We start from the raw sequence: 26,842 nt of genomic DNA, 5'->3' as shown, positions 1-26,842 counted from the left end.
TTCCAAGCTTGTTTCAGATGAATATTCATTGTTGACGCGTACTTGGAAGTTGCTGAGTAAAACTGGCAGATTGCCACGAACGCCCGATTCATGTATCTGGAGCATTATACCATGTCGCCAGGTCATATCGAAAGCCTTCTGAAGATCAAAGAAGACTCCGACACAATGTTTCCTTGTGATAAAGCTGTTGTATATAATATTCTTTAAGTTGATCATTTGATCGGTGGTAGAATGGTATTGCCGAAAACCTGCTTAATATGGTGATATCAGGTTTTCTTTTTCTAAAAGTCAAACGAGTCTATTATTAATCATTTTTTCAAGTATTTTTCCCATAGCGCACGTCAAAGAGATAGGAAGGTAAAATTAAATTTTTCTTTTTCTTCGGTACTGGAACAACATGTGCTTTTTTCACTGTTGCGGGTACATTCCATCCCGCCATATTTGATTATATAGTTCTATCAATCTGCGTTTTGCAGTGGTATTCAGTTGCCTGATCATATTATAATGGATTTCATCCGGACCAGCAGTTGTGTTGCCTGCTTTCTCCAACGCTTTCACGAATTCTTCCATTTTAAATGGTCCATTGTATGAGTAATTATACTCAGTTCTGAAATTTAGTAGACCTTCAAGTTCTGCTTTTTTCGTCCGAAAATCTTCATCGTAGTTAGCCGTTTTACTGGCCTTCTCGAAGTGATTGGATAATAACTCTGCGATTTCGTTTGGAGTGTCCTTAATTTCATCTTCATCTTGAAGGGTAGTTATGGAAGCAAAGTTTTTACGCCCACAAATCGCCTTCACTTTCCTCCAAACGTCTGATGCAGTAGTAGTTCTGTCAAAGGATGACACGTATTGTTGCCAGGATCGTTTCTTTGAATCTATCATGAGTCGTTTAGCATACGCCCTGTATTTTTAAAGGCAATAAGATTATCTATAGCAGGACGTTTCTTAAAGGCCTTATACGCTCTTTACTTTCTTTTTATAGCTTCACTTATTTCTTCGTTCCACCAGGGAACGGGTCGCTTAGTAAGTTTCCTAGATATTTTGGGAATATATCTCGATGCCGAGTCAAGTATCGCATTTGTTATAGCGTCGACATCGTCTCCGATAACTCCAGTTGTTTCGGGGAGTATCGTCTTAGCTGTGAAGCTCGTCCAATCTGCCTTATCAAACAACCATCTTTTAGAGATGGGGTATATTTTTCTTGTGACATCAGTTACAATTTGCACCGGGAAATGATCGCTTCCATGCAAATCGTCTAAAACATGGAAGGTGTACCTCGGTGCTATTGATCCTCTAATAAGTGCAAGATCTATAAAGGATGTCGATCCATATCTGGCATTGAAAAAGGTTCCTGACCCATCGTTTAAAAGAATAAGTTTGAAATTCATCAGGAACCTTTCCAATTCTCTTCCGCGGGGATCTACTCGATCCGATCCCCAAAGAGAATTATGAGCATTAAAATTACCCACCAGTAAAACAGGTGGGGGTAGCTCAGAAATTAATCGCGCTATGTCATCTTCCTTCCAATCAAAATTCGGCAAGTATATGCTGCAGACAGTGATCTGAAGCGGACGCTTCATTCTAATGGCGACCGCTTGTAGGGTTGTATTTAGATCAACCGCTTCGGCGGTAGCTCTAGTCGATGTTAATATGACTACTCCACCTCTAACTTTTACATTTGGCCGTTGATCTCGCCGAAATTATTCATATCCTCTTAATTTAAAATTTTCATTTCAGCAGAAATGTGTTTCTTGCAGACATATACAAATCGGGTCTACATCATGTTCCAAGCGTTGGAGCTCATGGATGTTTGAAAAACATCCATTAATGTTCCATTGTACAATCGACTCGCTAATTTTAAATTAAATTATGGCCTAGGTTTACCTTTCGGCCAGCCTTTTTATCTTTTTTTCTCCATACTGCGAAAAGCTTCGTGTTTGCGGAAAACGTCGTCGTCCGTATAGCTTCCGGTCTCCGAATCGGACACCACCGAAGCCGCCGACGACGATGGACATGGATCGGCGCCGGTTTCAGGCACCGATTGAGAGGCGGAAACCTGACCGACACCTAACACAGGAATCGCACCAGTCACCGCCCCTGGAAGTGGGGACACTTGCCCCCCCCCCCCGTGTGGTTTTTTGTGGCCTCTGTGGTTTAGAGGCCATCTCAGTCGCAGGAGGCTTGGGAGCCTCCATAACAGATTCCGTAGCAATCACTTTCTTCTTATTATCAAGGATCTCGCTAAGACGGACTTGGCATTCTGGTTTGGCGTCCGTTTTCTTCTGAACAAGAGCAACTTTCGGAGATTTATCTTCAGGAGGCTGTACTAATATCTTTGGCTTAACAGGTTCTTTATGAAAGGCTTCATTTTATTTTCAATAATTCTTTCAATCACGTAAGCCAAAGTGGGCGCAAATTTGCTGATGAACTGACTTTCATCGACAGTAACTGGAGCAGGAACAGGAACAGCAGCCGCAGCATGAGCATAGGTTGTTGTTGCTCTAGGTTTGCGGGCGTTTACTATCTTTTTAGCTTCGAGGTAGCTGACTTTCTGCAGCGTTTTAACTTCCTGCACATCTACCTCGTCTTTGTAGACAAGATAATTCCTGGATCTACATGAATGCTGTCCTTTGCAATTGATACATGTAGGAGGCTCCTTACACAGTTCTCCTTCATGCACCTCATCGCTGCACACGCAAATTTGCGGTCTTTCACATCTAACAGCGGTGTGAAAAAGCGCTGGCACTTGAAGAATCTCATTGGCTCCGGGACAAATGCCCGCACATCCAATCGATATATTCCCGCTCTTACCTTCTCCGGCAAAGTAGGCTAGTAAAATGTGAGAACATGAGAGGCTGAGGGTAGGACCTCGCCATTCCTTCTCATGTTCAATCGGCGACACTCTATTACTCCTTGTGATGCTAATTCTTCAACAATTTCTTGCTCCGAACAGTTTAAAAGATCCTGGCAGACCACAACACCCATTGAGGTGTTGAGCGTGCCATGGGAATCGACGCTTACAGCTACTTCTCCAATTTTTTATAAACTATTCACATGAAAAGAAAACTTAAGAATTTTTTTTGGAAAGGTAGTTAAAACAAAAGAAACACAAAAATCATATTACATAAATAATTATGGTATTTCATACTAAGTTTAGAAAAATGTTTGATTAGCTGCAGTTACTGTATCTCATTTGTAAAACAAAATAAATATTTTTACACTTATAAGCATATTTTTTTCTGAAGTATGTAGCTCCTTCAATATTTGTCATTTTTGCCATGAGATATTTTTCTTTAAATTTTATCATTGTAATTGGAAATTTTCATCCATCATATAAATTTGTAATTTCAACCATAATGTTTTCCTTAACAGTATCATCTGTTTCAAAATTGAAATTATTTTTCAAACTGATTAAAGATTGTTGAAAAATAATGTTTTCTCTTTTGTATTTAACCTATTCAACATCATCAAATGTGAAGAGAATGTAGAGTAGTAATGTTTGTTCAGAGAACACATGTTATTGTTTGCATGCATTTACTCATTATTAAGTACTACGTATCAGGTATTACAGAGCAATTTTAATTTAACTCATAATGCTGATAAAAAGAGTGCTTAAGAAAGAGGTAAAGAATACTATGAGTACTATGAAGTAATGAATACTATATTTAAAAAAATATATATATATTTTTCAACTAAGCAGAATAAAAAAATAAAAAAAATAAAAAATTACTAACTGTAGATTGAGTGAGAACTAAATTCCGTAGTTATTGATGTTCATGTTTCATGTTAAAATAATTGATAATGATAATTAGACTGCTTGAAACTTAATGATTTTATACTTTATTTATTTTTTCTTTACTTGCAAATAACAAAATTCCCAAAAAGTCCATACATTTATATGTATATATTTCATGTATATACTTATACATAATATATGTATATACTAATATCCATGCCAACTTGCATCATCATGGTCAGGAGAGGTTTAGCCTGTCAGGGCTCCCCTTTGTTCATTGAAGTCATGCTTGTGAGAATAAAAATGGAAAATAGAAATTAAAGCTTGTTAAATTTATAAAAACTATCTATGTGTTATAATTTCTTCAGAGCTATAGTTTGGTCAATACAGGACCCACTAATTAGGTTTTAGATTTCCTGTCATGGCTTCACTTGTGAAATACATAATCAGAATTACAAACATAAATTACTATTACAATGTTACCAAATTTCATAAAATTGATTCAATAGTAGAAGTATAAATTGGTAAAAATTTTAAAAAAACCAATTTGTTTATTTCACCCCTTAAAGTATTAAAATTCAAAACAACCAAAAATTATTTTTAGCTATTTATCTAAAAAAAAAGAGTGAATATCGCATTTAGTATAGTCGAAAATAGGGAAAACTTGCAGTCATTATTCAAAATTTTTTTATCTTTCTTCACCCCTTTCAAGGTTGTTTCAAAAGATCTAGAAATTGGTTTTTAGATATGCATATGAAGATTATACTCACCAAAAATTAGGATGATATCTTCATTTGTTACCGTGAAATTAAAAAGGTGTAAATTTAATTGTTAATCCATTTTAACCCTTCAAACTTGGAATTTCAAAAAGTCCTTTCTTAGTGTGCACTTACTATAAGAAAAGTCTGAATATAAATTTTCATCAATTTATTTTCAATAGTTTTGTTTATGAATTGGTTGTTATTTTGTATGTATAGATAATACGAGGTCTGCAAATAAAGTAATTAGACTAGCTTTTTTTGGCAACCAAAGTGGCCATGTAAAGTTATTAGTAAACATATGGTTATATGAACGGTTGATTTATACTAGGTATTTAATATTTTTAGTCTATTGTTGCCATGTGAGATGTAAACAAACTTTTCATGAAACGAGTTTTTGTTGTGCATTACAAAAACGAGTGATACTAATTATGAGCGACATTGTGCAATCAAGTTTTATGTTAAACTTGAAGAGAATGCTACTGCAACTTTTTCAAAATTGAAAAGGGCGTATGGAAATGACTCTCTGTCACAAGCCCAAGTTTTTAGGGGGCTTAAAGCATTTTCAGTCGGCCAGGAATCAGTTGGAGACGATCCACACTCTGGAAAACCATTAACATCAAAAAGTGACAACAATGTTGAGCAAATCAGAGACTTGATATGGTACGACTGGTGATTAATTGTCAGAATGATTACAGAACAATTGAATTTGAACCATACCACAGTCCATCAAATTTTGACGAATTGGACATGAAAAACGTTTGTGCAAACTGGTCCCAAAAAAACTCAATATTGAACAGAAAAACAACAGGGTGGAAGTGTGCCGTGATCTTCTACGATGAACTGAAACTGATCCTGATTTTCAAAAAAATATAATGAATGGTGATGAATCTTGGGATAACCAGAAACAAAACACCAGAGCAAGGAGTGGCACACTTCAAACTCATCACATCCAAAAAAAGCAAAAATAAGCAAATCAAAACCATGCTAATTTGTTTTTTGATAGTAATGGCATTGTCCATAAGGAATTTCTGCCTATAGGACAGACTGTAAATCAATATGTTTACGGAGAAATTCTTGAAAGACTGTGGAAAAGAGTTGCCCATGTGAGACCAGCCATCAAAGACAACTAAATGTTGCATCATGACAATGCAACTTGTCACACTGCAATCTCAATTAATGAGTTTTTGGCAAAGAAAAACATTCCTATAGTTCCTCAATTACCTTATTCATCTGACTTGAGTCTCTGTGACTTTTTCCTGTTCCTGACTTTAAAACAAAGGACATCATTTTGGAACAGTAGAAAACATTTTAAAAAATATAACCGACCACCTGAAGGATATTTCGGTTTCTGAGTTCCAACACTGCTGTGAAGAGTGGGGAAAGACGTTTGAAGCGTTGTGTGGCTTCCCAAGGGAACTATTTCAAAGATGATAGAGTTAATATATAATTGAACTAAATAAAAGGTTTTTCTGGATCAATCTCATTATAGGCCTCGTATAATATTATGTATAAATATCTTTTTCATTTCTAAAAACTGTTGTACAAAACAGTATCAAATAATTCATTCAAATGATCTAAATTTTAAGGTGTATGTAATTTGTTAAGGACTAATTTTCTGAACGGGTTTTTAAATTAAAAAATGTAAAAGTTGAAAGACACCATTTCAGTAGCATATCTTAATGTGCTTGCCATTATAATGATCCCAGATAGAGTCACTGGCTAAATTTGTATGTGTGTTTGTGTGTTTTATTTTTCAATTATGGATAACTGCAGTTGAGACTGAAATAATACTGCAAGGTATGTGAATAGCAGTATAAGCCCAACCACACTTAATGTTTTGGGTGGTTTAATTGTTTAGTAATTTGCAGAGTAACAATTAAGTAAGATGAAGAATTTGGATTGACATCAACATCAACTCTCAACAACCATTTGTAAAAGTATATGCTACTATAAGCAAAAATCATTTTCAGCAGTCCAAGAAGTCAAAATTTTAAAATATTTGTAATAATTGAAGCTAACCAAAAGGTTTTAACAGACTACTAACGAGAACTTTTTCAATTACATTTTGGGATATAATAATCCACTCAATGTTTTCTCTGGAAGCTTTGTTTCTGTTATTGCAATGACAATTTTTCAACCGCATTTTATCATTTATACATATTGGTCTTTTTTACTGATGCAATATTTCCCAGGTTTGAATCACGTTATAGACTTTTAACATTTTTTATTAATTTTTTGAAATTTCATAATTATATAAAAACATAATATCTGTAGAAACAAGTCACTTCAGTAAAAAGCAAAAAGCATTTTAGATTACATCACAATGGAAACTCACACACATGCATTAGTATTCTTCAGTATTAATCTTAAAAGTTGATCTGCAATTGTACGAAACTGGGGTAATGGAAGATACCAGTTCAGACTATAAAGATTTTTGAAGTAAGTATATACTCAAAAGAAGAAGAAGAATAACCTGGATCTAATTCAATAAATCATAGGAGTAAATATATTTACTAATTTAAAGTTCATTCATCGCATAAAAAAGTTGTGGAAAATGTTTTACCATATAACAGCATATGAGAATAGTTACAGAGTACACAAATACTAATAATTTTTATTTTACATTATTTGATGAACAGTTATAAAAATAAACATTATTCAATAGGCGAATAATTTATTGCATTCTGCTAGCCAGAAGATAATAGTGTCATTATGGACTTTAAGGAAGTTAAAGAGGAGAAATCTTATTTCAAGAAAAATACCTTAACAAATACAAATAGAAGATGAAATAATTATTAAGAAGCTACAGTGTGGCTTACAAATTTGTCAAACAATTATAAAATCCGATTTTTTTGAGTACAGTTAAAATTGTTCTAGCATTATCCAAGGACTTAAAACAATTTTTTAAGATCGGTGATAGCATTGACATATGGTCTAAACAATGAATGTTATAATTTTACTGCAATCAAGTAACCCAGTTATTCTTATGCTGAATAAAGAAGGTGTGAATATGTACTACAGGAAAGGTTAAAAATTTTATCCAGGAGAATTTGATGTTACTGAAATCCATATACACTGGGAACAACAGAAGGGTTTTATAGTTTAGATGCCAAGGATGATCACTGATGATGTGTTCAGTTTTGATTCATGAATGGGACACACTTTAGATTTTGGATATTCTACCAATGAAAATTTTATCATGTACATATTCAAAATCAAAATTGTACACATACAAAACAAAAATCATGACATTTTAACAAATATTAATTTCTATTTAGTACTATTTTTAGCTACACAAAGGATTTACGGAGCAACTTTTTGAGTGACTTCAATGATATGTAATGTGACTGAAAGCATGGAAACAGAATCAAAAATAGTGCGTATGATTCAACCTATTGATTAATGTAGCATTAAATTGTCTATGGTAAAATTTTCTGTTATCAATCAAATCAAAGAATCAAAACGCTTTATTTAATCGGCCAAGACCTGGTCTTGTTAATTAATCTGAGTAGAGATTTGGCCAGAGAATAACTGGTGCAATTATTCACTGATTGGTTAACATTTCTACCAGAAAATTATAAAACAGTTTTGGTGGTATCTATCAACAAATTACGGGTAAAATAGTTTTAATAATTGATTATATATTTGAAATACTTGATTTCAATATCAGAATAATAAAAAGTAATTTCTCTAAACGTACATACCATTTCAATATCCCACCAATTATTGACATTCAGGGAATTGTAGTATTGCACGGGTCATACACATACGTATATTCTCTGATGACTATTTTTATACAGAACCAGGATGAATGTGCATTAATAGGTGTGAAAACAGGTAGTGAATTGTTTGTTGTAGTGAAATGTAAATTGTTTTTTGATGTGCGGTGGAGTATTTTACTATTTAGGTTACTGATGTACTGAAAGAAATGATGTACTGAAAGTACTGATGTACTTTCTTGAAAGAAATTACTATTAAAATTTCTATTGAAACGTAATAATTTACAAGCATTAAAGTTTGAAACTTCTAATATAAATTTATGTAACATAAGAGAACAAAAAGAGAATAACTTGTATAAGAAATGAATTTTCATTTATTTTCTTGCTCCCTTCTGACCAACTTGCAAAAATCTATGATGTGATCCATGCCTTACCAACTGATGTCTAGTACATAGATTACATTAAAATAATAATTTAATGTAAATAGATATAATAATCTAAATTTATTTAATAATTTAAATGCATGCGTATAACAACAGTGTTTCACTGATACATGATATTTATAACAACATAAAAACCAAAAATATTCCTTCTATAATTTAAGAGCTTGTTTTATAGGTCAAATATTATTTCTATTTGGCCTAAGATACCGTTCATTATTTTTGTTACGTGTAGACATGAATTTGTTTTTAAACAATAATAAATCTTTTGTTAGCACAAATACCATAATTTTTAATAGAGTGTCATTATATTCATTCGATAAAATAGAAATTTACACATTTGGCTGAGATGCGTGGAAAGAACAGTTACAAACAGCTTTTGTTTAATAGGATAAAAAGTAGTAAATAAAAACAGTAAAAAAAAAAAAACTTATGGTTTTGAAGAAGCTAAAAGGAAAAACTTTACTTGTTTTTATCTGGAAAAGATCAAGACTGCTTTCTCTTACAAGATGTAAATGAAACTTTCCTCTATAATTACAGAGAGCATTTTTAGAAAAGTTTGAAATTATTTTTCCGGTTAAAAAATGTTTTTGATCAAATACCTAAAATCTTAATCGATCACAAATTAAACTACTCCGAACCATCTTAAAATGTATGTGATTATCGTCCTTATGATGTTAAAATAATAACTGCAGGGAATCAGTTGAATATATATCCAAAAAAGTCTTCATAGAAGTGGATTAAATATTCTATCAATTAAATATCATACTGTTATCAATTTTTGCCAGTAAAGCATGTGTAGGAACGGTACGGATGGTTAGCGGTAGCTAAAAGAATTTTTTCAGTCAAAACCGATTATTTATGCGTTATCTATAGAATATCAAGTGTATACCACGACTTGAATATCTTATTTCTCCTTTTGCCTATGCGGGGAGATTAGGAGATTATTTGTTCTAACGATGAATACCCCACCTATGTTTAAATGCTATGCATGGGATCGTGATATGAAAATCGGTAGCGTGCAAAAATCCAATTCCTGAATAGGATTTCACTGTTTAGTCTATTTCACTTATAGAATACTCGCTTAATAAACTCGCTGAAAATGATTAGTACGGCACATTCACATGCTATTAAATTATATATAAAATATTAACGTTCTTTATATGTTATCTTAATTTTTCTTATAGCTCCTGAGCGCCGCTTGTTTCGGGAACCGAAATCTGTCGAACTCGATAGGAATTGTTTTACTAAGGCAGCTTTCATATAGACCAGCTTTACCGGCCGGTTACAACCGGATGAAATATAAGTCACAGCGCATGTGTGGAGGACTTACACACATGCCGCAGCCCGATCTGTCCAGCAGGCCTTTAAAGTTTTCCTCATCAATGATTTCTATTCCCCGTTTCTGGTTCTAATAATAGTTTTAATCTTCATGAATTCAAGCTGATATCTCTATAAACAATGCATTTTCGGTTTGATTTGATGGGAGGACTCACCACCCGATGAACCAAGCCAGGATCTTTATATCTAGTCCGGTAATCGCATAAGCCTAACAACTGAAGTGGCAGTTGGACAGTTAGAGTCAGGACTGTAAATATCTAAAAACAAATAAGAAAGACACTAATATTTCCTCGAGGAAAATTGTTGAAAAGAATATAAACACATTCACCGGTAAAGTTTCAAATGAAAGAAGTTGAAGCGCGTTATAAACTATAAACATGTCTTTTTTATATTTTTATACGTAAAAGAATGCTCGAATTATATTTACACTGAATTCAAAAATAAATATACTTCCCACAACGGTCAGTAAAAAATTCACAATTCATCATTTATACTAGATCGTACTAAATATGCGCATGTCTACAAAACTAAAGAAATTAATACGTATTTGAATTACTGGCAATTGTGCGGATACGGCTCATTCTTACAATTAGAAGTGGGAGGACAGTAAAAAGCAGTACCGACTGAATTTTAGAATATCTTACGTATATTTTCTTTTAGTTATTATTTTTTGGTTATCTTTTTCAGAAAATAGATTGGCTAAAATTAAATTATTAATATTTTTAGCTGCTTCGTAAAAATTTCTTTAACTTCCTTATGGTTTTTAAATTTGGTTTTATTTTCAGACTTCTTTTTATGATTTTTCACGCGGATTTAGGGATTTGAACTACGCTTATGATCTAACATTACACGCTAGCCTACCACTCTAGTACGAATAAACTTCCCTTATTCATAAAATTGCCCGCAGTGTTTAGTTTCTCTATACAAATCATTATACTAAATTTTGTATATTTAATGAAATTAAAAAATTTAATTTTGAGATTGTACCCCATGAGTTTGATTTAAAAAATTATTTGTGGTTCACGGGCATTTTAATCCGATCAAAGGTTATAAATTTCTCAAACGTTGCAACTGGAATTCTACCGAACAGTTATGAAGTTCATATCTATGATGAGCTACTGTAGATAAAATTTTCCTTGTGGGTTAAGGACAAGCAAGAAAGCACTTTTAATGTATGTTTTTGTTCCGAGGATTCTACCTTATGTTTCTTAATTTTTTTCCTTAAGTTTTCCGCGTTCTGAAGATAATAGCTGATGCTCACAAAATAAATTCTTATATTTTAATAACTTTCCGACTGGATAGCAGTGTAGAATGAAATGACGCCGATGAATCCTCACCGGTGTTTTCGAACTTGCCAGACAAAAAGGGTTCAAACTTTTCTGGCCAAAGAGTCTTTTTTTGCGTTATAATCAAATCAGCCAATAAAGTATAAAGCTTTATATTACCTGAATTAATAATAATCACAGTTATAGTACTGTTAATTTGACTTCAGTTAATGCTAAATTAATAGTGGAAAAATGATTAGGTTTTCACCAGTGGAAGTAAACTTTTTTGGTAGTAAAAGAAAAAAATTTAATCGGTAATTATTTTGGAAGTTGACGCGCATCCAAAAGTCAATAATCTTGGCATATGTTGTTTTCACCGCGCTGATTACAAATATTCAAAAAAGTGTCGTTTTATTATAGTTTTTGACTTATAAAGAATTTAAAATGAAAAATAAAAAACTACCTATTGCCGTAGCGGGTAGGGTAATGTTTTGAATTTGTGTTCCAAATCTTTTGTGTTTAGAATTTTCTTTTTCGTATAATTCTGTATCTAATATTTATTACTTGTTATTAAATATGCTTCGCTGTAATCTGTGACGGCTGATTTCAGCATTGATAGACTTAATGAAACTTTAACGCGATTAAATCACAAAAATTAAATTAAACAAGTTTCTGAACTTCTTAAGATATCAGCAAACATAACCTAACGCTCGCTAACCTCGTCTAATTAAACTTAAATATTAAATTGGATGATTGGTAGGATGAGTCAATAATTGTACACAAAATCAAAAATGTTAATTTTATAAATAATTATATTACACCTTTGTATATTACTGAATTACGAAATTTTTGGTGAGGCTATTGTGTAACTTACGAGGGACGTAATTCAGGTCAAAGGCGTCGTATTGACGCCTTTTTGATGCTATATATAATTTCCATTAGAATAGAGTATTTATAAAAATATAATTACTTGAATACTAATGTTTCTATCATAATCGACTTTTATTCTCTTCTCATACGTTAAGAAAAAGTAAAAAATTCCATAATTATTATTACAACAAAAAGAGGGTAACATTTAAAAACTACAGTAGGGCAACGCTTTTATTGTTTACTGATGATTGACACGATGACCACATCTTATGCCAAGATTGTTGACTTTTGAATGCGTATCATTTTTCTAAATATTTACAATTTAATTTTTTTGTAAATTTTCAAAAGACCTATTTACTTTTATTAACCTAGGTAATCAGTTAGTTGATCTTCCATCGACTTTCAAATCAACTTCCTGTTACCAAAAAGCAATAATATTGAAAAATAAAAATTACATGAAATTCTCTGTTAGTTTGGAGCAAGGCAAAGCCAGTCCGAAAATGTGTTTAAGTTAGCAACTAACCACTTTAAGCGAATTTAAGATAGCTGTACATTTTGAAAGCCCTAAAATTTTCCATCAGATTAACGTAGCCCAAATATGCATACGCATTAAGTATAAAATCAGACAAGTATTGGATATATTTCCTAAATACCTTGAAAAGAATTTTAATTTGTGGCTTTCGGTTAACAAGAACTGCTCCTGCTCCAAACTCTCGCTTTTATTAAACATACACACACATACATCTAATTAGAAAATAATTTCAATAACTTCATTAAGGTACGAGTATTATTTTATAAATAATTAAACAATACAAAGGTGCTTACACATTTACGTTTGCATTAGTATATCTACGTAGTGAAAATTGCGTTAGGACTGCAATAAATATAATATTGCATATAGTAATGAAACTATATAAACATTATGTTATAATAATAACTTGTTAATTAATTATATTGAGTAGTAGCTACGTACTTGAAGCATGAACGAAAAATAAGAGCTTCAGAGGTAGCAGTTCCTTCTGACGGAAGTCCGTCGTAATCCTGTGGAAGAAAGTATTCAGGAAGAGCATGTTGTCCGTTTATTAGAACCTTCATGTCTCATTCACGTAGGGGAATCTCATCTCATCTTTCGCAGTGGAATTTACGAATCATAATGTCGGCATCCTAGAATTACCTTACAAGGCTTTCCAAATCAGTTTTTTCTTGCACATCCTTGGGTAATGGATTTAATCTGAAAAAAAAAAATAAAATTTACAGTTTCAGAGTAATAAATCAATGAATAATTCAGTTTAAAAAAATGATATATTTTGAATATATTTTATAACGCACTGTGTAAACAGCTAGAAAGTTGACAAGAAACCTAACAGATAACACTGGGGAACAAAAAAGTAATTTTTTTTTATTCTCAGAAAGAAAAATATGTGATTATGATAGTATATTTTCTCTTGAATTCAAATATTATATCGGTTTTTCCCAATCACGCAAGGTTTCCGAGAGACAGGTATTTATAATTTCAAACATTTTAATACTTTCTGCATTCTTAACTACACAATATTAAAGCATTTGACTCGCCTAGAAAGTAAGAAAGACGATTTTCTGCTATATTTCGCCTTGTGGAGCATCCCTCTTGATGGTCCAACAATAATCGGCCGGCATATTAGGATTCCATTTGCCTTGATACCTCTTTTGCACAGCTGAAATCTCCTCAGGAAAGTGTTCCCCATGCTCATCGCTCACTGCGCCAAGACTTTCCGGGAAGAAATCTAGGTGCGAGTGCAGGAACTGTACTTTTAAGGACATATTTCAACCCAATTTTTTATAAGATGTTATAAGATCGTTGACAATATCACGATAATTTTCCGCCTTCCAATTTCCCAAAAAACTGTGAGTAACATTTTTGAATCCTTGCCAAGCTGCTTTCTCCAGCGGATTCAATAGTTCCCCAAACTTTTCGTCATACATTAGTGATAGTATTTGTGGACCCACAAATACTACTTCTTTAATTTTTGCATCACTAATTTTAGGAAACTTCTGTTTTTAGTACATGAAACCAGGAGTATTGTCCATGGCCTTGACGAAATTCTTCATTAATTCTAGTTTTGATATGTAACGGAGGTGATACACATTTTTTTAGGATTACACAATGGGTCATGTTTCATATTTTTCTGTTCAGGAATGAGTGGTTGGCGTTTAGGCCAACCATTTTTTTCTAATGAAATTGTTTTTTTTCTGTTCCACCATCCCATTCACACAAAAAAACAACAGTACTTTGTGTAATCAAGCTGCAGACCAAGAATAAGTGCAATTAATTACCTTCAAATCACAACATATTGGTGATTTGAAGCTTTTCCAACTTATATTTAAAGTTTTCATATGTTTCTTTCATACTAGCAGATTGAGCTACAGGTAATGATGGGAATTTATTGCCATTATGCAGAAGCACAGCATTTAAACTAAGTTTAGAGGAATCAATGAACAAGCACCATTCTGTTGGGTTATGTTCATTACAAAGTGTCTTCATAAGAAAGAAATGTCATTACAAAGCATGAAGCCATTTTCTTGAGAAAAATAGTCTTTAAATTCAGAATAACAATTACGATAAGTAAATATCTTTATATTCTTTTGAAAAAGATTCCATCCTTTTAGCCGGGAAGCAAGGATTTCAGACTGTTTTTTTGGATGACTTTAAATCTCGTATGAGATCGTTAAGATTTTCTTGAGTTAGAAAGTGAAGCTCAGATGAACTACTTTGTTCAAACGTTGTATCACCAGAATCTCTTTCTTTTCCTTCCTTACTTCCATCAGACTCTGAGCTCTCTTCATCTAATGTCATATGTTCTGGAGTCTTTGGTATGGGTAATTCTTCGTAGTGTGGAACTGGTCTCGTTACAAACTGCAAGTCAGGTTAGGGTACACCACTGTATGTTTTGATTTTGACGTAATCCCTTTAATGTTTGTTAAGCAGAAATAATAATCAGAAGAGTGATCTTTGGGTTCCCCCCAAATCATAGGAATAGCAAATGGCATGTGGCGTGTGCCATTTTTCCATGCAGTGAGAAGCCTAGGACACGATAAACAACAGATATGTGGGGTCCAGGCCCTCGTTTGGTCTCCGACTTTACACCCAAAATAAAGTTCATAACATTTTTTTAGTAATGGAGTAAGTTTTGCCTTTGGGACTTGAGAGTCACTCCACCAGATATAACAAAATTTATTAGAATGATTTAAACAAACTCTAGGCGTTTTGTAACTAACGACTAATTAAAAGAAATAGAGTTGTAAATATGTAATGCACAATAATTCAGACACACAAAGCAGTCACAATGATGTATTTACTGATTCACTACTACCTCACAACTGGCATCGATCTGATGAATGTGTGCTACACTAGATCACGTTTGTACATGTCTCTGTACGTCTGAACCTGCACAACAATAGCAACGCTACCCTTTGAGTTAGCTCATTTGGTTCCATCATATTTACAATGCTCTAAGAGCTTTTACTTGACAATGGACAAATGGACGAAATAAGTTTAAAAAAATTAAAATAACAGTAAACTGTGGGTGATGGAGAAATTCCGAATACATATTTGAAAACAGGATAAAAACCGCATTAGGTACATCTATTGGTACTCGTGAAACAAAAATCATGTTGACCAGTGTAACCTCTCGCGCAGAGTCCAGCTTGTGGACCATCTGAATTCCGCAAAGAATTTTGAAAATAGTTTTGTGTATGTTGAAACTCACCTTTTCTGCGCTATAAACATCTTAATTTATACTAATAAATGTGTGAGTAAATCATTATTTGTTTCTAAAAAAAATCCCGGTCAACCATCTGATAAATCGCTTAAAGTATATTAAGATACAATTATTGCCGGCATAGTTTTTCTCTTTTCCATCGCATTTTTCCTCCGGAATTAATTTTTATCAGTCTGTATTTAAATCCACACTTCTTGTGTCAAGAGGAGTATTTTTCGACCGGTTGATATACATATTTATAGAGTGGATTTAAATATGTTCCAGTATACTACCGGAAAATGGAAAGTCGATACCGATATTAAAATCGTTCGTTTGAACGAACCTATTTGCTATACCAATGTATTATTTTTGGTAGGAAAGCTTTGTTTAGAGTGCCAGAAATATTTATGAAAAAAATCTCTGATGGTATAACTCAATTTTAAGTTCTATAAATTAAGAGGCTATATTAATTTTTATGAATGTATCCTACTGTATGCTACAAAATGTAATGGCCAGAAAAGAGAAGAAATTTGTGATTAGATATTGACTATCCTTTCGGTAAAAAAAATGGCTATCAGGCCATATTTTAACTTGGAACAGTTTAGAATTATGAGGCAGAACATATTTACTCGACAAAGTTAACGGATATTGTATTCATAGTGATTAGTTCAATAAGAAACTTCAAACAAGTCATTTAGATTATTCTATTATAATTTTGCATAATAAAAAATGTATTTGCAAATGCATAATACATCCAGGCACCTTTTTATGCAGATTTTCACTTACATCTGAAAACGTAGTGTTTAATAAAACACTACTATTTTTTCCTTAATAAAAACATAAAATAAAGAAACAAACTAAATACAAATTTTTTACACAATGAAGTATCACACTAGTACGTACAATATACTACATAAAAATAATCATTAGATAAATTGGCATTAGTCTTATAACGCATATTTAATCACTAGTTGTTAGATAATAACCAAAGAGTTACAGAATTGTAGTTTCGGTTAGTTTTATTACATCAAGGATACATTTTAAAGTTAGATATTATAGCCTGGGCCTTCAGAACAATCAATGTTTAGTCAGCTGTTATTTATAAGTTCACTGAAAAATGAAGGTCAGCAAATATCGAAATGGGTGAAAATGTTCTTTCATAAATACGTAGGCCCTGTACGCATTAAAAAACCAAGGCCTGCATTCCCTCTTCATTTACAAGGTATATTCTCTATTCGACCGATTCAGGTGATTATTTTCAAATTTAAAATGATTTTATACAGGTGATTATACTTCAAACATTTAATCTTGCGGAATAGATGTTTTTCCTTTCTTTGGTAACGTTTAAATCGATTAATTATTTTCTTTGTTTTCGATGCAGCTTATACTATCTGTACAGCTTTCAATTATTTCAAACTTCCCACAACGAATAAATAGATTAAATTTTTACAAGAAAGTAAATGTAATCAGAAATGATTAGTTTCATTCATTTTATAATTTTATAAACTGTGATCTCAGAAATGAAATCATGAGGAGCACGTTTTGTTTCAAGAGCTAAATTCAACTCATTTTAGAGTTTTTCAAAGTGTTCTGAAAGGAGGTGAAAAATCAATTAGAAAAATAGAAAAATTGAACGAGTAGGAGGTGATGGTGTAGGATTAAAAAAGAAACCTCAAGAGAAGTTATAGATAGGAAAGAGATCGAAGTATGATTACTGGCTTTGAGTGGTGTTAAAAAACCCTCACTGATCGGTATGCTGATATATCAGTTTAATAACGAAATTTATTTATTAATTCATAATCTTTTAGGTTCAAAATTATTTTTAAAGAATTTTATTATTTAAATCAACCGTTTAAAAGTATAGGCTATTTAGATAATTATGATTGTATTTATTGAGAAATTTTCCCCTGATCGGTTCTACTAGTGTATTAATTTATTTCTTTTTTTTTTAATGAATACAGTTACTGAAAATTTATATAACGGAAATGAAGATTCTAAATGGGTGCTGCGAGTAAATAGTTAATTTACTAAGATAAGTTTCTCTTTTACCTCTCATAGTAAGTTTCGAAATCTCTTCATTGTACTAAGGCAATAACATTACCTCAGGCCAAAAAAAAGTAATTTGTTACACTCTACGTGTAAAAGCGTATTATCTTTGTCATTGGATCGTATGTATAAACAAGATAAAATGTTGTTACTTACAAAATAAACAACGGTACTTCATTATAATGAAACTTTTATAATTAAAAACAACAAAGAAAATAATGGAAGGTTTTGTACATCAAACGATATAGAAAATTAATCTTGGTGTTCATTTTCTGTACAGGTTCATGTCTAAGCTCGATCGAAATTTCATTTGATGATAACCGATTTTGTCGATTATACGTATATAAAAGATTACACATGTAAAAGCATGATTAATCTGGAATCAAGACAGAGAAATATTTCTGTATTTAAAAAAAAAATTGTATTTCTCAAGTACAGGGCATACACTCATTAACAGAGAGAATTTTTACTTTATAATAAAAAATTTTAAGTAAAGAATGAATTTTCGGAATTTAGGGATCAAGAAAGCCTCTGAAATATATCCACAAGTAAAATAAATTTGTAGAGCGTGTTGATAATCTAATAGATGTCTAATTCAACAATACTAATTCGCTATTAGCAGGTAGTTCTTCAAACAGACCTACGGTAATATCAATTTTTCAAACAAAAGACCTCTTTTGACCATTCCAAATATTATCAAACATCAATTTTTACAGCAAATTCTTGGCTGATCATCTGTAGTTTTTAAGTGAAATTACAGATAGCAACATATATATGTACGAAGAGGATTTTTGATTCCCTTAATTAATATATTTTTGTGCTTATTGATGCCCTTGTGCAATTTTTCATAAGTAAAATATATTTTTTTTAATTTAATTTTTAATCTGGTTTAATCTTTACGAGAAGGCCACTAATATAAAATTTCCTCAAAAAGAAGGGAACAGTCAGGAAAAAAGTAGAAACCATTTTACTAGAAAAACCACAATTTTTCCCATTTTCTAATTTTGGGGCTAGTGGAGGTAATCATCTTGCCGAGTTAATAGAAATGATAAAAATTATTTGATAGAGAACATACAGATGAATCTAAAATAAAAGCTACGTGTCCAGGAAATATACAATTATTTAAAATTTATTTTTTATCTACTTGTTAAATTGCCTAGAAAAATATCACTGACTATTTTAAAAAGAACAATTATATATCCTTAGCAAAATCATTATTAATAATCTAATTGCAATGATGTAGGTCATTATACAGAATAAACGAAGCAATGATACGTAATAATAAAAAAATTGTTTTTTTTTACTGTTTTTAACTTTTTAAAAGAAAGAGAAAGTAATCAATTAAAAATAAGGCCATTTATTTAGAATTAGTTTTATAAAACAATGTTGATGATATTGTTTACTTTATTCTAATTGTACCATACGTTAATGGTATTTAGGTAGCTTATACATTTGTATAAAATTAGGTATTTCATTGCAGCAACAAACACTATTTCACTACTTTCTGTCACAGAAAATAAGTAGCGATATTTCTTTTAATAACTAAATGTCATTTGTACGTATAGTTTCGTATAACAGAGAGAGAAAGAAAGTAGCTGATTGAAGTTTTACTTTAAAAAAATAAAACCGTAATGTACAAGTTGTATCGATAATGAAATGTAGACTTAATTCCTTTTTAAATAGTATTTATATACTTTTATATAATAATAACAATAATAAAAATTAAATCTATTTAACTGTCACAATCAATTTTCAATATCCTATCCGTAATAAAGACAGTTTGTAATATTATTAAGTAAATAAAGCTGCAATTAATCAGAAAATTGCAGTATGCTTCTTGAATGTCTCAAGAATAAAAATTAACATTTATATTCTAATAAAGCTAACAGAGCCTGAGAAGAATACAAAAGCATCTGTTTAAGAGCGAAATACTAAATTGGTGAAAAAAATCAGTGAATTTTTATCTTTTTATTAGTAAACCACAGAAAAGTTTTGGATTCAAAATTTATGCTTATTTGGATTTATCTGATTACGGAGAGTTAAATATGACTAACCGTAAAACCAAAATAATCATGCAATTTTTTTTTACTTATTAAGGAAAAAAATACTAGTTTTGTGATAACAAAATGTATCAGTTTGGTTTTATCTGTGCTAATACCCGGTGTATTTTATATAATTTCATTAGTTATTACTAATTGTTAATAAAAAGATTAGCAATATAATTGAATATTATTACAGATCAATCAACATAAAATTCTTTAAATTAAAAAGAAAATAATTATAATAAATTAATTAATTAGGTATAATTTTAGGTATAAGTCAAGAAAAAAATTGCAGCTTGTATTCATTTATAAGATATACATGGTTGAAGAACAGATCTAAAAACTTTTAACAAATCAAACTAACTGAAAAAATTTGGGCAAGAAACATTTATATTAATAAATCATTTTTTTTATTCTATCAGTGTTCAACTACTTTCATACTTTAGAATCTGTATTTTACGTATGCGGTCTAACGTGGTTTAAGAATAAATTTAAACAAATCAAACAAGAATATGTTATAATTAAATGACAATAACAGATTACTTAAGCGATGTTTTAGCTGATGAAAATTTGGTAAATAAAATAATTCATTTTTGGTAGGTACGGTTTACTTAACAAGAGCCGTTTTAAAGATAAATTAACTGATAAAACCAGTTGGCCTTAACTTTTCCAAGAAAACAATGGTTCAAAAATCAAATTAAAATCTCTCATTTTCTTTGTTAGAGTGATGGAATCGTAATGGAGCATCCCAGGAAAGATGAATACTGTCCGTATCTAAACAAAAAAAAGCTACCGGATATTTATTTACTTTTTATTAAATTAAAAATGGTTCCTGCACTTCCGGCTTATACAGTTATATTCATTTATATTTTAAGTTACTGTATTGATTTTTGAATATTTTGTAAAATATTTTAAGAAATAATGTTAAAAAACAAAGTTGTCAATTCTTGCACTTTCATTCCCTATCATCAATAAGGCAAATACAAAATCGGTAATACTGGTTATATAAACACAGAAAATTATATTTTTATAAATACAGAAATAAAAGAGGGTTAGAGAATGAAAATATACTTATTAAAATTATTAAAGTATTTTAAGTTCTGCCACATAGAATACTTCTCGCTCACTGAATTAGTGAAAATTGCGCTCTCATTTCCATACCAGAAAGGTATTATGCGGTTACGGATCTATGAAACAGTTTTCTTTTGTTCTAAGATTGCATAACGCGATACAGTGGGTTCATGCATCAGCAGGTAACATGCTGGTGACAAGAGAAAGTGGCATTGTTGTATAAACTTCTATCTCTTTTATTCTGCCTCAAACACGCGCGCACGCGCACAATATATATATATATATATTGTTTCGAATATGTCATGATTTGAATAATTGTACCCTAACCTTACGAATTCATAAACACATTTTGATCAAAAAATAAAAAAAATTAAACAACGTTAGTAACACAGTAACTATTATTAACACAATGATTATTAACACATTTTAACCAAAATATAATTACTACGTAGACATTGCAAAAAGGGAAATGGCTACAGAAAATTCAGTAAAAACATTTTAAGAAAATTTTGAGAAGCCTAATGTGTAAATCAATGTTTATTGGTGTCATACGTTTAATGATGTACTTCTCAAATAAATAAACGGGTAAGAACTGCCAAAAATAAAATAAAATTCTTCATAGGGCACTGAAAATTATCTTTGGGGTATCATAAAGGGAAAGTTAGCAGAAACTGTGTGATCAAACTAATAAATAAATCTTTTACTGTGATCTACGTAATGCAATATTATGTACCGATCATAATATTACATTGCATTATATAGATCACTTCAGGAATGGGTGCTACTACGCGGATAAAAATCAAATGGAACTGCTCAAGCACAACTTGCAAGGATGAATCAAGAGAAACGGTGATAAAAGAGCAGAACGGCGTAATAGATTATATAATTAAAAATAGAAATTAAACACATGAAATAATGTTTAAGGTACATTAAGATATTAAATTAAAAAAATAACCACAAAATAATATATTTGAGAATGCTTAATGAAAATGACGGTTTGAATGTTATTACAAAATCAGATATCTTAAGAAATTAAAAGACGACTTTAAAGCAAAAATTATTAATACAGGAAAAAAAGTTTAGGAAGAACGAAAGCACACGTACAAAACTTCGAACAACAAAAATATATTGTTACCGGTAGCCGAACGTAAGAGTTATAAAAATTCAAAAGACAACACCGCAAAATATAAGTCAACTTTTGAAGAATGGAATAAATAATGTAAATCATCAAACAACGACTGACTGAAAAGAAATCTACAACAGAAAATATTTCCAAGAACGGTAAATATAGTACGTAGAAAAATAGGACACATTTACGGGAAATTAAATTTATTAGTAAGTTATTAGTATCAGAATTATAGATGGAAAACCGCTTAAGAAAAAATAAAAAAAGCTGATAAGTGGCATAATTACATAGGGAAATAGAAAAGGAAATAACAAGCTGATAACCTGTTGATAAGCCTTGATAATAATTTAGCTTGATAACCTGATAACCTGACTTGCACAGTAGAAATTAAAACAAGAATATCAAATAGGCAGGCATTTAATAAGGAAGACTGCTGTGTGAAAAGTTGAACTCACCGTTCAGGAATGAAATGTTTTATTTGTGTGATGCTCTATGGAGCTGAAACATGAAGGGTGAGCAAAGAGAGAGAAAACGAATCGAGGCTTTTGAGGTATGGGTTTGGCGCAGAATGATAAATGTCAGATTGCAAGACCATATAACAGATGGAGAATCGGAAAAAACAGGGAAATGATAAATGCGATTGAATATAGGAAAAGGAACTGGCTAGGACATTGTATCAGAAGAGTGTTTATTAGTGAATGCAATAGAAGGTCTGGCGAATGGAAGGAAAGGAAGAGAAAGGAAAAAAATTCAAAGGACGGATGAGATTATGGAAAAAGAAAAATATGCGGAAACAAGAGGTCAGCAAACGATAGGAAAAGGTGGAGAGCAGCAGCCGTGACATGACCTGCCCTAATGGCAAAACATTATGAATGAAGCTAAAAAAAAGACAAAAAACGCCAAAAAATTGCCTCCCTACTAATGACAAAATGATTAAAAAAAAAAGAATAAAGACATTAGACAGTCGGGTTAACAAAGACAAGACTCGGGTTTAAAAACAACAATTCTAGTGGTGAAACCACTCGTGACTTGATAAATATGTAACAGGGATAGGGTAAATTCATTTTGTAATCGCCAGTTCACAAATGATCTATGATGAAGTAACTGATGTTATTGGTTATTTGTGTTATATAATTAACATTAATGGATTATTATCATCTATTTTATAATTATTGTTAATGTTTTTCTTTCTTTTTTGTATTAATTAAACAAAAATTAATGTTTTGAACACAAGATGTAACGTGCACGTACAACATTATAATCCAAAATCATTGACAATAATTTTATCTAAATTTATATAACATATAAATACAGAAAGGGAATATATTACATTTACAGATTTTTTTTAAAATCCGATTAAAAATTCACATTAGATAATTTTACGTTTTTAATTCGGCCGTTTCTAAACCGTAAAATAATTTCATTTCCTTATGGTATCTTAATTTTATTAATGGATCGTGTAGTTTTTTTATATTAATCATCGTATATATAAATCAAGATCAGGTATAACATTCACAAGTTAATTCATTAAATTTAATTAATTATGATTACTAGAATATAAAATTAGTCGTACTTTTTTACTGAAAAAGAACTCGTGTAAATATTAACATACATTTTACAGTTTTTTGCAGTTGGCAAGTATAAAGTAATTAAAGGAGCTGTAAAATCCCTTCAAAGGTTACAACGATAGATGAGTAACTCCTTTTTAAAAGGTGCGTTAATTCTTCTTTATTATTACTTAACGTTTATTTCAACTTATTTTTTATCAGTTTACGAAAAATAATACCGGTAATTTATTGGCAGTTCTTATTGCCACATATGTCACGCTAGTAAAATACAGTTAAAAATCAACGTAAATTTATATCAAAAGTAATAGGCAAGTATTTTTAAGCAATGATATCAAGTAAATTGTAATTTAATGTAGATATACAATACAGTTATGAAAATGTTTGAAAACATGTCTGCTGATTATTGTCTGTTGGCAGAACTGATATAATCGCATGTCACTTTTAAAAGATGCATTTAACGGCAGTTTCGCAACTTCCTGTCGACAACGCTAATAGTTAGTAATCAGCTAAGCTGAATGGCAACTGCAGTGGACCAATTGGAGTCGCTGCGTGATCTGAATTCTACGGAACAGTTCTGCCAACTATCAGCGTCCTCTGTATGAATCGGTCACACTTTTCCCAGATATGGTATACAGTTTACATTTAGTATTGTAAATGCTACATATAAATAGAGAATTGCTAAAAGATCAATCGATTATTAACGTATTATATTCTTTTTTGATAAATTAGAATTATTTTAATCTTAAATGCAACTTCCTCGCTTAAAGTTAATTTTAACAATAAATTACAAAAGTGTATTGTTCTCGTCACAGCACAATCTACCTAACAAATTTTTTAACTAAACCGCTGTAGTGGACATTGTGAATAAAAAATAGATAAAATATAAACCTGGTGTTTCCTAATTAAATCACATTATTTATTAAATTAATTTAATCTAAATCATTAATCTGAATATAATCGTTTACAGTTTGATAATTTAATACAAATTCGATTACAAACTTTACAGTTCTACAACTTGCTGTTAATTTGTTAAAATATTTTTATTAATAATCGCTGACTAAAAACATAAATAATATTATCTTATCTGCTTAATTAATGAATACATTTAATGTATAAACAGAAAAACATCTTTCAATAGACAGAGAAGACAGAAATTTACATATTTTTTACTTTTTAAAAAAATTTGTAGCGGAACGGTGTTGTCGGAAATCACGTACTAATTAAGGAAGTAATTAATTTACATGAAATAAGCCAACAAGGCATAAATTTAATTAATAATCACTTAAAATATTCAGACATCGTGATTTAAAATTGTTGGAACTTTAAAATACGTACGTACGGAGACGAACGAGCTTTGGAATAAACTGTAAATTATGGTAACTTGTTTTGGTATTGTAAAAAATATTCCAGATTCTTGGTTTATTTAAATCATAGAAGAAATCATAGAAGAAGAGGCAGAATATTAGCAGTTGCGCCTGCACTCTTAGTCTACAAAATTTATTCCAACGGATTCTTAAATAATTTATAGATCCTAACATCAACATAATAACATACTCGTCCATAATAAATTCAACATTTTTCCTGTCGTCTTGTTATACCACATTTTACCTAGTCGAGTAATTATTTTATGAAAAAATTGCATCCTTTTTCTCTGATCTACTCTTGTTAAGAGAACATTTAACTGTATATAATAAAAGAAATCATCAAATCTATTCGCTTTTTCAATTAAAACTCAATGACTCCCTCACTGATTTAATCATATCTTTTGAACTCCTGCAGCTTCGAAAAATTAAAAATTTGAGCGATATGTTTCCCCAGGTAATGGAAGAACAATGGCCTTACTAAACGGGATCGGTAACAGAATCTTGTAGTATGCAGAACTAGGTCTGTTCATCTTAACGGACAGATTACTTAATGTGATTTGAAGTTAAGTAATTTGGAATTCGTAGAGGATAAAGAATTATGATAAGAACATAGAAGGTATGTGAATCAGGTAATTTAAATTTTTACTATACACTACACTGAATAAATATTTTACAAAGAAAAGAAAAAGGATTTCATCGATCAGATTAAATGATTCGTATAAATTGGGAAAAAACTGATAACGCTCAAAAACCGTTTACAAAAATTTTACTTAAAATCCAATTCTAAACAGCCATTTACAATTTTCATTAGATATTGCAGTCATAATTGGGTATCGTGTAAAATTTATATAAAAACAATTAAACAAAAAAAATAATAAAAAATTTGCAAACGGTATTTACGAAATATCAAACGAGAATTTTTATCGATTTTTAGAATAAAGAGTGCAAAATAAAAGTATAAACAACAGAGAGTTGTAGGAAATCCCAATAAAAATCAAAAAAAATTAGTTTAAAACTTTCAACTGAAGGATTAATGAATTAAGTTGAAAAATGGAAAGACAGTTTCGTCTAGGATTTTAACTGAAGTTTTTTGAACAGTTTTATAGCGTAATCTCGTTTACCAACTTATTTCAATAACCGTCAACGTAACGCTTGATTTGTATTCAAACGACCCATGACAAAGTACTATGTTGATTGACGATTATTTTTACAACGTAATAATTAATGACATTTTCGTGTTACATTACAATATAATATTTTTGGTATTATTGTAATCCGATCAGCTTACTCCTCTATTACGTAGATTCTTTTAAGTTTTTACAAGAAAAAAACGGACAGTGGAAAATAGTAATATAATTTGTGTTTAATTATATCATACAAAATACAATTGAATAATAAAAGAACATGTATAAATGAATAGGTACATACAACCTACAGTCTGTACTAAGCATTTATTCATTATTAACACAGTTACAGAAGATTCGACTGACATTAAACCGACCAGTTATGACAGCATAAAACGATTCAGTATCAATTTAAGGCAAATTTAATAGACCAATAATTTTACTATCTACTTAAAATAATTCTAATCGTATCGATTAGGTTACACAAGTATGTGTCTGTACCACTTTCTTCATATCTTACTACATTCCTGTGTTAAATAATATTGTACATATTACTGGAAAAAGGATGAAGTGCTTTTCATTTGTTAACTTTTTTTGATATGAACATGGGATGAATAATAAACAGACTGACA

The 26,842-nt window shown here is 30.9% G+C and overlaps 1 protein-coding gene across 3 annotated transcripts in view; it reads right to left on the bottom strand.

The window, feature by feature from the left end:
- The window catches only part of LOC142330866 (uncharacterized), a 177,390-nt gene that overhangs the window by 59,538 nt on the left and 91,010 nt on the right, over nt 1–26,842 (bottom strand). For all 3 annotated transcript variants that reach the window (XM_075376334.1, XM_075376347.1, XM_075376342.1), the window contains exon 2: nt 13,106–13,363. In XM_075376334.1, coding sequence (XP_075232449.1) covers nt 13,106–13,202 — 97 coding nt within the window. In that variant the 5' untranslated portion in view covers nt 13,203–13,363. The remainder of the gene's footprint in view (nt 1–13,105; nt 13,364–26,842) is intronic.

The sequence above is a fragment of the Lycorma delicatula genome, chromosome 1, assembly GCF_047948215.1.
Source record: "Lycorma delicatula isolate Av1 chromosome 1, ASM4794821v1, whole genome shotgun sequence".
Classification (NCBI taxonomy): Eukaryota; Metazoa; Arthropoda; class Insecta; order Hemiptera; family Fulgoridae; genus Lycorma; species Lycorma delicatula.
This window is presented reverse-complemented; position numbering and strand designations above follow the sequence as displayed.